Consider the following 17,313-nt stretch of genomic DNA (forward strand, 5'->3'; position numbering starts at 1 on the left):
CTTGCAGGGAAGTGCACTTTATGTGCTGCTAGAAATTGCATCTGAAAGTACTGCAGCAAATTTCAGAGTTGTTATCGATACTTTCCTCCTTCAGTTACATGACATTAAAATTTCAGAACTTTTTGATTGTGTCGGAGGCATGGCACTGTGCGCTTCCATTAAGTTGATAGATTCTTCTTTCCTGGCTCTTGTTCATATTCTGCATTGAGTGAATCTCTCCTGGTCTCCAAGAACTCCCCTTCTATGACTCAGTTGTCTGCTGTTGGTGTTTCATGCCTATGGTTGTTGAAAAAGCCTCAAATTTTCTGAGAAAGTTCCTTGTTTTGAGAACCGAATGACATAATTGATTGTCTTGCTTCAGTGGTTTAGCAGAGCCTTTGCAGGTGTCTTTCTTGTTACTTCTGCTTGAATGGGGTGGTATAGATGGAATAAAAGTAGTTATTTCCTTTCTTTGGGTTCTTTCATTGATACATGTCTATGAGCGTAAGCTTCCTTTGCAGCTGGCCATTTTGCCTATTCACTGAGCAGACAGGTAGATGTGCTTAAAATTATTGTAGAGCTGAGACTTTTAAAAATCTGTTTCTTTATTTCATGGTTCTTAACCAGATATCCTGAAGAATTGTTACCCTAAAAAATGTACTGGCTGGTGCTCTTAAGGTGCAGTTTTTTGTTATGCTGAATGAGGTCTGTTCGCTGTCATTAAAAGGGGGAATCTGTCTTCCTCGTCATTCTCTTTCGCGTGTCCCCTCCAGCTTCTTTCCATCACATTTGCTCATGATGTGGACTATATGGTTTGTTTGTATCAGCCTCTTGGTCTGACAGAAAAACGGATCCACTCCAAGTAATGATTGATTTTCTGATGCTGCTCTAACTTTCTGGGTAGTCACACAAGCCGACAAGGGAGAGCAGATGGAAACATGTGGCCAGGATGGAGCAGAACTGTCCATTTTTTGGCAGCAGTACGCAGTGTTGCAGTGTTTGACAACCACATACCAGGGTTGAAGGAAGGGCAGCAATTTCTGGAAAGGGCTGAGTTTGTCTGGCTATCCGAAATGTGCACCTTGGTATATACATTTGGGTTATGCTTGATTGCACTTGAGCTCGAATTTGGTGATGAGATTCCTGGGTTTTGCACCACTTGTCTTGGGGTGATTACATCTGTGTAATGTTTTTCATCTTAATTTATTCATAGGCATTTTCTCCCTTAAATCTGTATTAACAGATTCTGTCAGGGAATAACTGTGGTCCAGGGTCACCTCAGAAATACATTAGCCTTGTAATTGTTTATCTTAGAGACATGTTCAAGGGAGGAAATTTCCCAGACCAAGTCGATATGATGCAATATACCTAGCAGTTAAAACCAAACCAAACCAAAAAACCCTGGTCATTTTTGCTCTTACAGTGAATGAGGTGAATACATTTTAATGACAAAGGCTACATTCAGTATATGCACATTTAGAAATTTAAGTTAGGCTTTTATATTATTCCTTACTGACAATTCTGTTTTGGTACTGACATATGGTCATGTAGAAGACTTGGTTATACTGTGTATGCAGATCTAAATGGTGGCTATGTAACTATGTTGTTAACAGAAACAATGAAGTGCTGTAGCATGTTTTTTTCATTTAATAATGTGACAATGACAAGCCATCAGCTGGTCTGCCATTACTCCTTTGATTAGAATAGTGATGGTTGCCGTGCAGGTAAGTGAAAGTTAGTTAAGGTTAGCAAATGTGCTGCAGTGGAACAAGGGAATGACAAAACTGGCATCGGCCCCTAGTACTTTACTCCATTCTTGGCCTGTCACATTGTCTTTATGAGTAGCAGCTTAAAAAGTCACATCTAGCAGGAGAAGATAGAATTTTAAAATAATTCAAAGCGAACTCTGCTGCCTCAGAGTTGGAAAAGGAGTGCTAATGCTAACGTGATAATTTGTTGATGGTTGTGTTTGCTGTACTTGTGGTTGTGCTAGCTGCTGCAGGCCAGAAACAGCTAAATGATGGTCCTACATGTGGGCAACCATACGTGCTGTGGGTGTCTGTACATGCTGTGGGTGTCTGCCACTGCAGATACCAGCTGGCTGTGTCACGGGTCATTTGGAACTAGCTGGTGTGGTTGTTTTTTTTTTTTTTTTTTTTTTTTTTTTTTTTTTTTAATCACTGAAATTATTTACCCAGACAAGGTAAACTATATGTTCTATTTAGTTAGTTGTAAAATATTATACATTTGATCAAAGAGATGCTCTTAAGTCATCCAGAAATTACAAGAACCACATAGTGAAGACAATTGTGGCCTGTGTTACAAAGCAGGTTAGATGTAATGGAACAGCTGAAAGGATATTCAATTCTGTGAATTGTGTCTACTGAGAGGCCTTCTAAGAAGCTTTCTGGTTAATACTGCATCCTTCTAATGTAAATATCTGGAATTTCTCATCGTGCAATTTTGTGTGTATCTTCACTGCAGCTGGCGCAGCAAGGCATTTTCATGGAGAGCATCGGCATGAGAATCCTCTTAATTAAGAGAAACTGTCTTGACTTTTTTTTTTTTTTTAAAAAAGAATCAACTGTTTGTAAATATGTGTTCATGGTTTATTGTCTTTTTATTTATTAGTACTCATGCTTATATATGTAGAAATAAAAAGAAAATTCTACTGTAGGGCAACTAAAATGTAATAAAAAAAAGTTGTGATTCCCTCAACTTTCTGTTTCTTTGTTGCTGTTCATTTCCAGGGAAACTGGTATTCTCAACTCTTCTGGATTTAATGCCTATTGAAAGCCTGCCAGTAGTTTTAGAGAGGGTGAATTTGATGATTCACATTATCCCATCCTGTCTTGTGTTTCCCAGAGTTTTCAATAAATCATTTGTTACAGTTGTACTATCCTGTATTGTATTTATTTAGAGAAGTGCAGTTTAGGGTTGTAAGTGGTTCTTCAGTGTTTCCTCTTAGATTCTTCTGTCTACATGCTTCAAATCTTAATGTGCAGATTTCAATGGAAAGAAAATAAGAACAAAGTTGAAACTACTCCAAAATGTCTGAAGTAGCTTTTCTTATAATTAGTTAAATAACATGGCTGTTTGTTTCTTGGGAGTTTTGGGGTCTAGAAACAATTGTTGCATTTCTATTGGATAGCTGAGTATTTTCTTCTGCTACTACTAGAATAAATACTCTATTTCTGGCAGATCATGAGTTACAAAGTATTCCCATGTTTGTTCTCTACAGGACCCAATGAAAGCAATTTGTTCAGGGAAAATCTATGTCAAAGAAGGAAAGGAGATGTTTCTCTCCCACACGTTTTTCTTTGGTTTTAGTGACTGCTCAGGGGTTTGGAGTTTTGGGAGCCTTTTGGAGGAGATGGGTTACAGGGTGATGAGTCAGAGCTTTACAGAAAATGCAACTAATCAGATTTTAGCCCCTCGCTGTCACCTCGCTATAGGGGCTTAAATGAGAGTCTGTCTGAATGAACGGTTTCTTTCAGGTAAGGTTGGTGAGATTTGTGAGTGTATCTCAGTCTGACCAAACCAGTAATGTCTCAGCTATTCTCCACCGGCTTGTGTCCAGAGCCAGGTTAATGAATGAGTAACACATTAGCCAGGGGAAGTTTTGCACTTGTGTTTGCTCAGGGTTTTGCCCAGGATGGAAGTTCCAAGAGAAGAGCTGTTTCCTACAGTGGGGATGGGTTAAGATGGAGGGATTACTAAGGCAGAGCCTCCCAGTCACAGGCTGTGTTGTTAGGAATTCGGACTAAGCCTTGTAGTTTCAGAAAACAAATCTTTTACTCATTTTCGTAGACTGCTTTATCCATTTCAATTCCGTTTTATTTGGTTAATGGCGCATCATTACTTAGTAATATATTTACTTTCAGCATTCACAAACGCGTACGATATGTTTTGTTGTGGCTGAATACTAATTCCAGTCTTTTCAATATTGCAGTCCACCCACATTGCTCGAGCCAGCTTCCAGGTTGATGCTTTTGGATCATCTTTCATCCTAGATGTTACACTAACCAGTAAGTAATGACTGTGTCTTGCTCTATGTTTGTTCAAGACCTGGTGCCAGTGAAATGTCATTTTTCAATGGAGGCTTTAGAGGCTGTTTTATAGCACAAATCCTATTTCTAGGTATTGAGCTCATCTGTAGTAGTACATTCTAAGTTATTTTTTTATTTTCTCAGGTCCTGTTTTAGGCTTTGATATTCCCATTGTATTACTTAGTAGCTATTGCAGTGTAACTAACGTTTTCAGTGTTAACGATTTCATTTGCCGTCTTTCAGTTTACCATAAAGGCAAATTACTGTACTCACACAGAGCCTCCCTTGATATTAAAAATGGAGTTGCTGAAAACTGGTAGCTGTTAGCATTTCAATAACCAAGTGTAAAGCACTGGCGATACAGCAATTGCACTACACCTAATCTGCAAAAAAGAATGAGATGAAACTTCATTCCCAACTATCCTCCGTATGTGTGTACAGTCTTTTGGGAACAGACAAGCATTATAAGGCAGTAGCACACTGTGAACTTCAGTCAAGAGGAAAGATTGAACAATGGTAAACTTAAAGTGAAATCTGGTGCATAGCCTTCAGTAATGTTTTTACTTTGGGTGGCAGATTAATGGTGTGATCACAGTTAGTTTCTGAAAGGTCAGGATTTTCATTGCAGTATGAGTTTCAGGTCATCTTAATAAAAGTAAGTACATTTACTAATGGTATATGAAAAGACAAGTTAAGGATGTGATTGTATGAACTGCAACAATTCTCTATAGGTGGATTTTTTTGTTTACACACGTACATATGCACATAAACACACACACAAACATGTATTTTTAAAATTTGATTTGTTTTGAGCTGGATCCTGGTTTTATGTTATTCTTTTATGTCTTTAATTGTGTTAGACCAGCATTTGTGTGAGTAAGACTGTCAAAATGTGTCCTTATTGTTCTTAAGAGTGCCAGAATTCAACTTATATATGAACTTTTCCTAAGGAGTTATATATTTTACAATGTGAAAAAAGTCCTGTCACAAGTGTGGATAATGAAAGCAAGAAGACTGCATGGAGTTAAGATGTTTGTCTTCTATAATGATATTTAAATCAACATTTACACTTCTTCTGAAATAGCATTTGCAGATCATAAATAAAAAGAGGGCCAAGTATACCAGAGCAATATTTAAAATATATTCTTGATGAATTATTATTCCTGTGAACAAATCTGTTTTATTCAGAAGGATGTATATATTTTTATTATCTTTCAGTTCTTACTTTCCAAGTATGTTCTGTATGTATTTGCTAGGGGTCCTGATAGAAAAACACTATTTTTTTTTTTTTTTTTTTGAGAGGTCATTTGCAAATCTAGACCATAGTAGCTTTATAATTGAAAAGTAGTTGAATGCTTAAAAGGGACAAGTTTCAAGACTTTAGTTTTCTTCTGGAAAAAATATTGGCTTAGTATTTATAACTGAACCTCTGCTAATATCAAAAGCATGCTGAAGCAGACCTCTGTGGTAAAATTAGCTCTTATGTGTAACACACGTTTGAGGAATGTTAAAGAAGGTATGGGGGACAGAGAGGGGAAAATTAATTTAAAATACATAAGTTCTCAGAAAGGAGAGACTCTCTGTGTCTTTGTCAGCCTTCTTTCTTGCAGTCTCTGTGTTGTTAGATGTTAGTGTATACAGCTCATGTGTTTGAATACATCTGAGCATCAGCTCTAGTTAAAACGTCAGTGGTGGACAGTGACAGTGAAAGTGTTCATTTTTCCGTATAGCTCCCAATTTATGGAGAAAAAAAGTTCAAAATTAAAATTATGGTAGTAAACAGAGAACTTTAAAAAATCAGAAACTAAAATGCACCCCTGCTCTCCCTAATGCCTGTCTACAAATACATTTTCTTCATTTGCAGCTTTCTTTGTGGCATTATTTTCTATATCCTGTTCAATTCCTTCTTTTTATCTGACCACCAGTTTCTCCATTTCGTCCGCTGCATTTGCCTGTGCTTTGTTGTGCATGCCCCTGTTATGTACCTTTTTGTGTTTCTTTTTCTCGTATGTTTTCCATCTCTTTTCTTACTAGATTCTGTAAAGAGTCACACATTTTTTTTTTCTTTTTCCATCAGGAATAATTGTCCCCTCTGCCATTGTCACATACCACACAACTTTCTTGTTTTTCTCTCGACCTTTTTCTTGACAACTTGTTGTGCACTGACAGCTGAGGCTGGCAGAAAGGTTTATGGTCTCCTTCTTGTCTCTCTTTCCCCATTCCCTGATACCCTCTGTTTTATCTCTTCGCTTCACCAACGGAGATGCTACGATTGAATCTGAGTGTTAGTCAAAGCAACTTTCCTGTCCTAGTCCCTTCCTTTGCCACCTCTCACGCAGTGAGCTGTCACCAAAGGCTCATCTCTTCAGTGAAACAAACTGGGAATATACAGGAGGTGGGCAGGGAAGTCAGAAAGCAGAGCTTACACTGACATTTCAGACATCAGGAAAACTGTGGCTCAGGATGAGAGTGTTCTGCTAGTCCTGGATGCAAGTGAGAGGAAGGAAGAATAATTTTTGAGCTGGCATTGCAGTGGCAGTTTAATTTAACATTGAAATCTGTGTCCTTTCTTCTTGCTCATTTTGGATCTGAAGTGGTTTTGAATGCGCATTTGTCACATTAAATGTCGATGTGAGATACACTGAAACATTACCTTGAATAAGAAATAATAATAATAAGATATAGTTGCAGTATAGTTTCCTTTTTTTGCTGTGGTGGGTGCAATTTTCTCCGCATGCATCATCATTCTTTCTCTCTTCCTTTTTTTTCCCCTGAATTGCCATAGTGTCTGTACAATAAGCTTTTTTTAAGATACATTGTTTCTTTTAAAACTTTTTTTTGCCTGTTCAACTGACTGAAGTATTTACAAAGGAGCTTTCATATCGAATCAGCTGTACTTTTAAAAGGTTCAATCCCTTAGGCAAAGGTTAGGGATGCATTAGTTACATCAGTGTGCTTATGAATCCACTGCCTCAGTATCCTTGTGCATTCGGAACTGCATCTAATGGAGCTGTTTCCCATGGCCATCGTTGTTAATGCTGCCTTCAACGTAGTAAAGCCGCCTTCTGCGTGCGTCCAGGTCTGGCCATCAACCCAGAGCTGTGCAGCAGCTGCATAGCAAGCAAGTGTACCTCTTATTTACTGTTTTATTTCCTCCCCTTGGAGTTTTTAATACTACGATAGCATCTGCGGCTCGGCAAATGGCTATTTCTTCTGTCATGCTGAATATTTCTTCTAAATGTAACCACATGACCATTTATATGCTCATCCCGTGTCAGGGGGGTTGAAACTAGATTATCTTTAGGGTCTCTTCCAACCCAAACTGTTCTATGATCTTGGGTTTAATTACACCATTAAACAGCAGAACTTACCAGGAAATGGGGCATGTTTCTGAAAGCCTCTTTGAGGCCCTTTTCATCCTGCAAACCATGTAGATCTGTCAGGAGACCTGGGTCAGGGCATATCCACGCTTGTGAAGTACCAGAGACCTAATGGCAGAACAGGCCAAAGCAAGCTGTGATCATGGGGTTGGGAAAGAGCACACTGCGAGTATCTGTGCTTGTCTGGAGTGTGGACAGACCCTGGCACAGGGTGACCACCCCAGGTTCGCTTCATGGTAACCATGATGGGCAAGAAAGATGATCATGGTCCTTCCTTGCTGCAGCAGCATCCTTTGTATAAGGGCTCTGATGTCTTCTGTTGTGGAGATGGGCAGAGTGTTTCTAGAGCCTGCCTTAATTTTGATCACTTACGAGGTGCAGTGTGCACACCACATGCTCTGCTGAGGGGACTTGTGGCCTTCAGAAAGCTCCCTGGAGCATCTGGCCATCCGCACATGCTCCAGCTCCTCATGCTACAACAAAAAGAAGAGCCCTCCCTGATGATGCTTTTTTTTTTGTAAGAGTGAACATATTCATATCATGAGATCCTCCGATTTGTGGTGATGGGGAAATGCTCTGAAAAGCCATGAGCATAGCTAAGGATGTCAAGCTTACATTCAGCACTTCGGGACTGCTCTGTCCTTCCAAGTGACACTCCGTCACTAGGATGGAGCGTAATTGCCAACTGCTTTCTTGCAACACAAATTTAATTCCTGTGGTCCGTGTGTTAGAAGTAAATAATCTATAAAGAAGTAGTAGGCAGGGCAAGATGTGTTCAGAAACCCTACCCTCTTTAGGAAGCTCACACATCTTCTGTTCCCATTGAGTGCCTGACTTTGTCCTGGAGGACCAACATTGTGTATAATTCAATGGTCATGATGATCAACGACATTCAGAAGACTGAAAGATTTCCAATAAGGCAATTTTTATAAACTCTGGAATCACTCTATTCTCTGTGTGGGAAATAGACGCCCTTTTCTCTTAGTTATCAAAAGGTAGGCAAAACCGAAGAAGCTTCTTCAGAAAATATTGATAGGTATTTTGTGTATTTCAGTCTTAATTTAAATTATTTCTGGTTAGTGATACTGGAAGGTTCCTGGCACTCCAGGAATTAATTGTTTTGCCTTGCTGCTGAATGGTTTTTGCAGCTGCTGCTGAGAAAGGGTATCAACATTCCTCATGCCTTGTGGGAATGTTTATTAGGAATATCTTTTAACTAGAGCTTTGCAAACCTTACAGAATCAGATCATAAACTTCATCAAAAAATCCTGAAAACAGAAGCAAAATAAAAGGCAGCTTGACAGACAAGTGCCAGCTTTTCATGAGACAAACTGCCGAAACTTTGCCTGTAATTTCTCTTGGCAAATGGTCTCCAACGCTAATATCAATGTGTCATGTAAGCTGTAAATGAAAAACATATTCCTAAATTTGCTCTAAATCGTAAACATGTGTGGAATTCAAAAGGATGAGCTTCCTGACGTGGTTTAAAAAATGCAGTTACACTGTTTCTGGCTATTGTAGTTTCTGGTAAGTCTTTCTCCCACATTGCCTCTGTGAGTCTCGTGCTCCTCTGGGTCACCTACGGGGGGGCCAGTGGGTGAGGGGCTCTGCCCGAGCTGCTCAGTCGTTCTGCCTGGTGTGAGAGGACGTCTTCTATTCTTGCTCGAAAAGTACTCCGTGCTTTATGCTTTGTTATTCTTGTAACGAATCCCAGCAACTGGATGTGGTAAGCGATGGTCGGATCACACCTGAGGAGGAGCAGCTCTTCCTTGAAGCTGTTTTGGGTCTCCCTAAATCTGATTCAATCCCTTATTAGTTATTTTAATGAATACCTTGGCTGCACACAGTCCTGATTGTTCTCACTAGCAGCTAAAATTTATTGGGATCGAGGGAATTCAAGCTCGGTTCACTTTTCTTATTCTTGCCCTGTGCATGTAGGCTGAGGAGCCCCACTTGGGTATGGTCACGTTTTGGTAATTGGTTCTTAGTTAAAATTAGTGCCTTTTTTGGCATCATATAAGAGTGCTCTGAAAGTTTAATTGTGATGTTTAGTACCAATTTACAAGGTAGCACAATGCAGACTGAGTTCAGGTTCTCTGAATGAGATATTGAATCATGTTCTGCACTATTTTTGAAATATTTGTTAAGTGCTGCTTATCATGAGCTCTGTGATCAGAACCCCAGCTGACCCAACAGGATTGTTCTTTCACAACCCCGTTTTGCAAAGTCATTCTTTCCCCCCTCCTAGTCTGTGGTGGAAAAATTAGTATGGTCATAATTGCAAACCAGACTTAAGAACATTTTCTCTCTGATATTGCTGCTTAATTTCAAAGGTTGATTTTTTTCTCTGGGAGGCAGTTATTCTGCATCTCCATTTGCGTTAGCATGCTTTACTAGCATGTATTTTATACAAACTGGTTTCGAATGGCTTATAGGTTTTTTATCTTTAATGAAAAATGTCAGTTCTGCAGAGATTTTTGCTCACTAATTCTGTTTGCTCTAAAATACAAAGAAAGGTAAGACAAAAATTCAATGTTTTACTCTTCTATCAATAAACATATCCTGAAGGTAGGGAGAATGCTGAGTATTATGCAGTTAGACCTGTGTAGAATTGTCACTAAGGGTTCCTGCCTTTGTGGATGTTTTCCAAGTTTTGTGTTAAAGTAGTATGAGAATGAAGAATTTTTCAAAATATAAACTATTTTAATGGTTAATTACACCCACTGATAAGACTTTGAACATTAGTTTTAGACTGAAAAAGCCCTGTAGCATTGAGTTTCCCTCCCGCCTTGGTACGTATAACATATCAGCCTTCTTTTTTTACAGTAAATAGGTTAAGCTCCTGGATCTTGAGAAAATGGGATCTTTTAAGTCCTCTAATTTCTGTGCCTTTTCTCTGGCCTCCTCAGTTTATCAGCATCCCTGCAGAATTGTAGACTCAATACTGCGTTTTGGCAGTATCACGTGTAAAGGTAACACAATCTTCCCATTTCTAATTTATATACCTCTTTACGTAGTTCCCAAGATTTTTTCTTCCATTTCCTTGACTGTTTGGTAAATAGGAACTATATTATTTAATTTTGCTACATCATCACTATTATTGAATTTCTAACCCTGTAGAAGAAAAATATCAGGTTTACTCTGACAAGAAAAATTTTCCATAAATCTATGTTGGTTATTAGTAAACCTATTATCTTCCTTTAATTTGTTGTGTACAGTGTCCCATTATGCTTAAGACTTCTTTTGGAAAAGGTAAATTAGTTGTGATAACTCCATTACATTTTATTTCTTAGTATTATAAATTATAATTATAAATTATATATTATATTTTTTTTTATTCTTGTTGAATTTAGTACCAGCTATTGGTAAAAGCTGTTGAAATCAACACGAGTTTGCTACTGACTTCAGTTGGATGGGGATATGGAAAGTTTAAGTGATAACTGTGAAATGATAGCAAGTGCTTAATTAGCATTCTGGTTAAAATGAGAACAAAAAAAGGTGATTTGTTTCATTCATCTATTATTTCCAAGTGCGTCACTATAAGATATTCCTAAGCACCTGCAAGAATTCCCCTGATGTTTCTGAAACACCACTAAAGCTCAATGGTTCGTGACTTCTGAGAAAAATACCATTTGAAAACATTTATCTGTATATACAAAAATGATAGAATCATAGAATGGTTTGGGTTGGAAGGGACTTTAAAGATTATCTAGTTCCAACCCCCCTGCTATGGGCTGGGACACCCTTCACTACACCAGGTTGCTCAAAGCCTCATCCAACCTGGCCTTGAACACTTCCAGGGATGGGGCATCCACGACTTCTCCAGGCAACTTGTTCCAGTGTTTCACCACTCTCATTGTAAAAAATTTCTTTCTTACATCTAATCTAAATCTCCCCTCTTCCAGTTTAAAGCCATTGCCCCTTGTCTTATCACTACATGCCCTTGTGTAAAGTCCCTCTCCAGCTTTCCTGTAGGCCCCCTTTAAGTACTGGAAGGCTGCTATAAGATCACCCTGGAGCCTTCTCCTCTCCAGGCTGAATAGCCCCAACTCCCCCAGCCTGTCTTCATAGGAAAGGTGCTCCAGCCTTCGGATTGTTTCAAATCTGTGCATCACCTCATAAGATGCTTTCCTAGCCCATTAAAAAAAGCTTCTGAAAAGGTCAGTTCTTTGTTTTCCTCTCAATGGTTGTGATAAAGAATATTTTATTGCTTTTAGGTAATTGCATTCATTGGAAGCAATATTTGTTGGTTTATAGTAGAGTAATTAAAACATGGGATTATCAGCACTGAGTAAATTGCCTTTCCATGGTCTGAATTTCTTTGACACAAAAACAATTACAGAAAATGTATTACTGTGCATTTGCGAGTGTATGTGTAGGAAGAAAATGATTAATTATTCTGGGGAGATAGTGCCATTCTATTACTATAATGTTTTTCCTTCTTGATGATATTCCTTAGATTACCAGATCACTTAGGAGCTGTATCTCCTACATATACAGAGACACCTCATGTGTACAGATCCATCGTGTACTATATTTAGCATCTTCTTTAAAATAAAATGGCTTAAACTAGGGAAAGAATCAAATTGCTTAACATGTTTCAGTGCCTTTGAATTTATCTTTTAAGTGCCGAGTATTTCCAAGTGGCAGTAACTTTAACAATCAAATGACCTTTGGCCATTATGAAACATTTTAAAAGAAAAATTAATTGTGTTTTTGATGTAGCCTTTACAAAGTGACTTTGATAGTCAAACTGTAATTTCTGGATTTACTGTTGAAATGGAATTATATCCTTATATGCTACCATTAGCTTGGACACCAGAGTTTTTACTTAAATGTTTGGATTTTATATACATTACTGCCACTTCTGTAAGTAACACAAAACAAACCATTGACCTTTCCAACGATTTCTATATTTGGTTATGGTTTAACCGCTAGAATAGGATTTGTGTTTACAAAAGCAAGCAACAGCCATACAAGTTGGTCTAATAAAAGGGATTATCTTTTGTTATTTACTTTCTGTGACTTAGATTCTCAGACCACTGTGGTTACAACACTACTACTGTCCTACAAATTGTTACATATAAATACCAGTCGGAGTAAAACTTATGAACAGGGTAGTAAACAGGAAAATGCATGACCCGGAATGTGAATAGCAGGTATTTTCTATGCCGTCATTTATAGGGCATCTCTTCCATGAGTCAGCAGCCTTCCTGCTGATACAGTTCACTTCATATGCCTCTCCCTGCATTGTCCAGCCGCTCTGCCCTGTTTTTTCACTTTCTCCTTGAGAACTCCTTTGGCATCATGACCTTCTGTATGCATGCATTAAAAATAGCACTTACAGAAACAGAGGAAGTGCTGTGGGCCTTTTAGCTTGGGGCTCAAATACTTTCCTCAGCTGAGCAGTGAAATGAATTGGAATCCATTTTCTAGACAAGGAGTCAAGTGATGCAGGGAGCTAGGAATGAAGATATGGAGAATGGAAATAGTAGAAATTACGTGACTTTTCCGGGGGAATCAGAGGACCTAACGGATGACCATCAGCGTCCGAACTCAGTCTTTAATTTCGCAAGATCTTTACATGAGGGATAGGTTATTCAACCCTCTTCTACTCAGGATAGTGGTTCTACTTAAGAAATGTGGTTTTAGTCCAGTGACTGAATCAACAGGCAGTATTAGAACAGTATGTTGTTAACATATGGAACACCTTACCTAGCAAATAATACTGCTGGACTTGTGCACACAAACTCTTGTATCAAAGCAACGGACTCATTTGCTTTCTTTGCAGTATCTATTACAGAGATAAGGTGCTACCTATGAAGTCTATAGCCATTTGTTTCTGTGGTCGTGTGAGATTTATATAGCATTTTTTAATGCATTCTGCTAGTAAGATTCAAGAGGGGTGTGCTCACATTCTCTTGCTTGGTGGCTGGAAACAGGCTTCTTTTGAAGAACTTTGTATGGTGTGTAGTCTTTAATGTAATTGGTTTCACTTACAGACGGTTGTGTCATCTTAGTGCAGAGAGTTTGTTTCCCTGAAGAAAACCACTAACAAAAATTCTGCACTTTTGTTTGAAAGGCTTCACACACATTGCTCTGATTCCCAGCTGTATTAGCATGAGAACCGCTAATGACCTCAGCGTAATGACTCCTCCCTATGGGAATGCTTCTTTCCTCTTCCAAAACATGCGCAAAAATCAGGTTTCCAAATCGAGGAGCATCAATTAGCAAATGCAAATCTGGTAGGAAGTGACTGATCCTGCCCATGGTCCTCTTTCCCTTTTGTTGAGGGTGCTGTGTCCAAGGAAGCCAGACGCGCCCGCTTACCCATTGGGGTTTGCATCCTGTCCCACTGGTACTGCAGCACCCCGAGGCACCCTGGGCTGAGTCAGGCTCCTTGCCTTTTGTCAGAGGTGTCCCTCACAGAGGATGCTTGAGTTGTAGGCAGGTGTGTTAAAAGATTTTTGATAGAAAAATGTCCTACTGATAAACCTTTCACTTCTTGCGTACAACCCAAATATATTCTTACTCTGTTGACGTATTGTAGATCAGAGTAGGCTTGGCTATAACCTGATTCTCCCTCAATTCAAACAACTGGACTCTTTTGATGCTTTCCAGGACTTTGGACTCTACAGTCTGTGATTCAGTGTTACTGTGATGTTTCTGTAATGCTCATCTAATTCTCTGTTTTATTCAATTATATGATAATCAAATTTTCCTTTCAAATAATCTTCTGATTTGAACAGAACTCAATATGTCTCTAAATTCTTCAAATATCTAATTTTTCCTATTTAGTTTTAGTTCTTTATTGTCCAAGTTCCACTAAGAAATAGTAGTAGATGAATAGAGCAATGAAAGATACCTTATTTATATTGTTCATCAAATAGGGCATTAAAATCTATGTTTATGGAAATATGGAACAATTTACATTGCATGAATATATTAAGAAGTTATTTAATGAAATGTACCATCAGATAATCCCAACAGAAACACCGAGCCGTGTTGTATGGTATGTTATTGAAAATAACTTTTTTTTTTTGTTTTAAATCCCTTTTGTGTTTCTTTTCAAGTGTTTTGGCCAAGAAGTCTGGAATCTGCTTGCATTACCATAAAGTACAAATAAATTCATGTAGGCCAGAAAAGATCCCTTTATCAGTTGACTGAAGGACTGGTTGTATGATAATAGTTCTGTTTCTTTAAAAAAAGAAATGACAAAACAATGTTAGAGATTATTTATCATGTGTCCTCATTCTGTTCCATTTACTTTATTTCTGCCATCCCAAAGGAAATAAAATGCTGTCATTTGGTGTGATACACAGTGAGATGAAGGAGAAGAATCATCTTGTACTTTTATTAAAGATGACCTATAAAGAGATATTTCTTCTAAATTGGACTTCTGCCCTTTTTTCAGATGTAAAAGGTCAATTGAAAAAAAAAATTTTTTTCTCTTGATCTTTCTTCCCTCCTTTCCCCAAAGAAATAAACCCACTTAAAATCCAGCTTTTTAACAGCCAAATTTATTTTTATCCACCTTTGTTTACCTCATATCAGATCTCCTTGTTCTTGAAGCTACTGAGGAGGGTATAAATGTACAGGAAGAGTTTAGAAATGTACAGGATGTACTCATCCCCTAAAGTAAAACTTCTCCTGATGACATATTGAAGATTGGCCTAAATATCAAAGATATGAGTTTGCTTCAGAAGAACAAAACGAAAGCATTCATGTCCAAAGGGCATAACAGATTTTAAGCCCCTGGTTGCGTGTTATCAAATATACCGCAGTGACAGTTCTGAGACTCTAATCATTGTAGAGATTACTTAATACATCGTTTTAAAAGAGGGGGAAAAAATAACCCTGTCTTTTTTAAGATTGTGAATTTTTGGTATCTTGTGGTTCTGCCTAAGCCAGCCAGCCAAAAAAGAACATCTTAAAGATTTTCTTTCTACAAAGCAGTTCAGTTAGAGCAAAACTGTGCCTTTTCTCACTGTAAATGTGGTATTTGTTGTGGCACTTATTCAACCTTCCTTTCACAGAGATAGCTTTGGCGGTGACAGTAAAATTGTAATTGTCTCTCTGCTTCTTATTGCTCTTGTAATGAATCACATTTTCCATTTAGTCTGTAAATTTTGATAGTAGTCAATAAAGTTATGCTGAGAGAAGAGAAAAAATGAGCTCAATGTAATTTTTCTATAATGGAGTTACATGTGTTTTCAGAGCAAAGTAATAAGGAAATTCAGATGTATCCCCCTCTTCCTAAAGGGACAGCTCTTTCTAAATATCAGCGAAAGGACGAAAAGCTTTTTGTTATGTTGCCATGTGTTTTAGCATCACCTCTGTTTTTACTTAATTATAAGAAACAAAGGAGTTCTCCCAATGACTTTAGAGACAGCAATCCATCCAAAGGTGTCAGATTATCAATGCATTTCTGCCTATGTCAAGTGGCCAATTTGATTACAGAGGAAACTTCCTAGAAATTAGCCAAGGAATAAATTTGGTTTATTGTACTTCACTCCAGTAAGTTGCTTGTCAGTAAGTGGAAATCACGAAATGTGAAGCTGCAAAGAAACAGCAAGATCAAGCTGCATATGATACTATGAAGAGGTTGCCAAGTCTAGCTAAAGAGATTAATATAAATACATTTCCAGTGTTAATGAAAAATGGCGGCTGGAGCTTTTCATTTATATATGCACAGCCTTTGCTTCGGTACAAAGTTAAAGGGTTTCTTTGTCTTTCTCTTTTTGCAAGAATTGTTAAATCTTACATTACAATGTATTTTCTGGATGAGCTTGCTGATCTTTAGCCTGTACTTATCCATAATCGTTCTTTGATCTTCATTTCTTTTTTGGTATAAGAGGATGTATTTGTCTTTGGTGTTTTGCCAGAACATCACTGCTAATGGATTTCTGGTGTGCTAGAAATTTTACAATAGGAACGGATACTGTAATGCTCTGATGGCCTGCAAATATGTGGTGTCTTGCCACTTGTATTAGACAGCTATGCTGTACTCATGCTTTGTTCTTCCCTTTGCCTGTCTGCTTAGATAAACTGGGAATTCAAAAGGTGCAATTCATCACTACTTATTGAATGTGTTTATTTCCCATGTTTGGTGATATGACTAGAAAAAATTTGCAGCTGGGAATCTGAAAGACTAGGAGTTGATGCTAATGAATTTCTGCCATTCTAGTGATGGCCGGGTTCCTGCATATGTTTTTATGGGTTTTGAGCTACGTGGGTCATTTGAGTTCACCTTCATTCCAGTCCTGCTCTGTGTGGACAGCAGAAATGGAGCACTTGAGGCCCAACTGACTGATGCCATTTCTGCACTTCCCATCAAAGTCTGATTTAAGTTAGCCTGGTAATGACTTAACCACGTTTGAAGGTGGACCTTCAGGTACCGAGTGTTGGATTTCACATGGTTGGTTGCTGCTTGTTACTAATAATCCTGCTTCATTTATCCCACGCTTTCACAGTGAGTTGTTTTACCAATATAAAAACTGGAATGTGACCTGTGGGTTTACTTGAAGGGTAAAAGACGAGCCTTTCTTTATGATTATGTTTCTAACAAATGATTGAACATTTCACATTAAGGCCCAGTGTGGTTTACCCCAAAAGCTTGACAGATAAAGCTGGTATCAGATTTCAAGGACAGAGTACAGAGAAGGTGTGGTGGTAGAATTCTGAAAAGAAACAGATGATGCTGAAGTAGGGAGGGGTGGTATCGTTTTAGTCTTTTGCCAACAAAAATATGGTGAGATAGTAAACTTTCTTTACTAAAAGTGTATCTTTTGGGTTTGGGGGCTGCATTATATCAGTGCTCAGGCACTTACTGTGATCTTCCCAATGATCTGGTCTTCCTGAGGGGCAGAAGTATTTTCCTGCAGACTGAATGCAGATTGGTGCTG

At 38.2% G+C, this 17,313-nt stretch overlaps 1 protein-coding gene across 1 annotated transcript in view; it reads left to right on the forward strand.

The window, feature by feature from the left end:
- Positions 1-17,313, forward strand: part of ADAM22 (ADAM metallopeptidase domain 22) — a 135,573-nt gene that overhangs the window by 15,026 nt on the left and 103,234 nt on the right. Inside the window, 1 exon segment of the mRNA XM_086615071.1 lies at positions 3,932-4,011. Coding sequence (XP_086471197.1) covers positions 3,932-4,011 — 80 coding nt within the window.

This window comes from Tauraco erythrolophus, chromosome 7 (genome assembly GCF_009769465.1).
Source record: "Tauraco erythrolophus isolate bTauEry1 chromosome 7, bTauEry1.pri, whole genome shotgun sequence".
Classification (NCBI taxonomy): Eukaryota; Metazoa; Chordata; class Aves; order Musophagiformes; family Musophagidae; genus Tauraco; species Tauraco erythrolophus.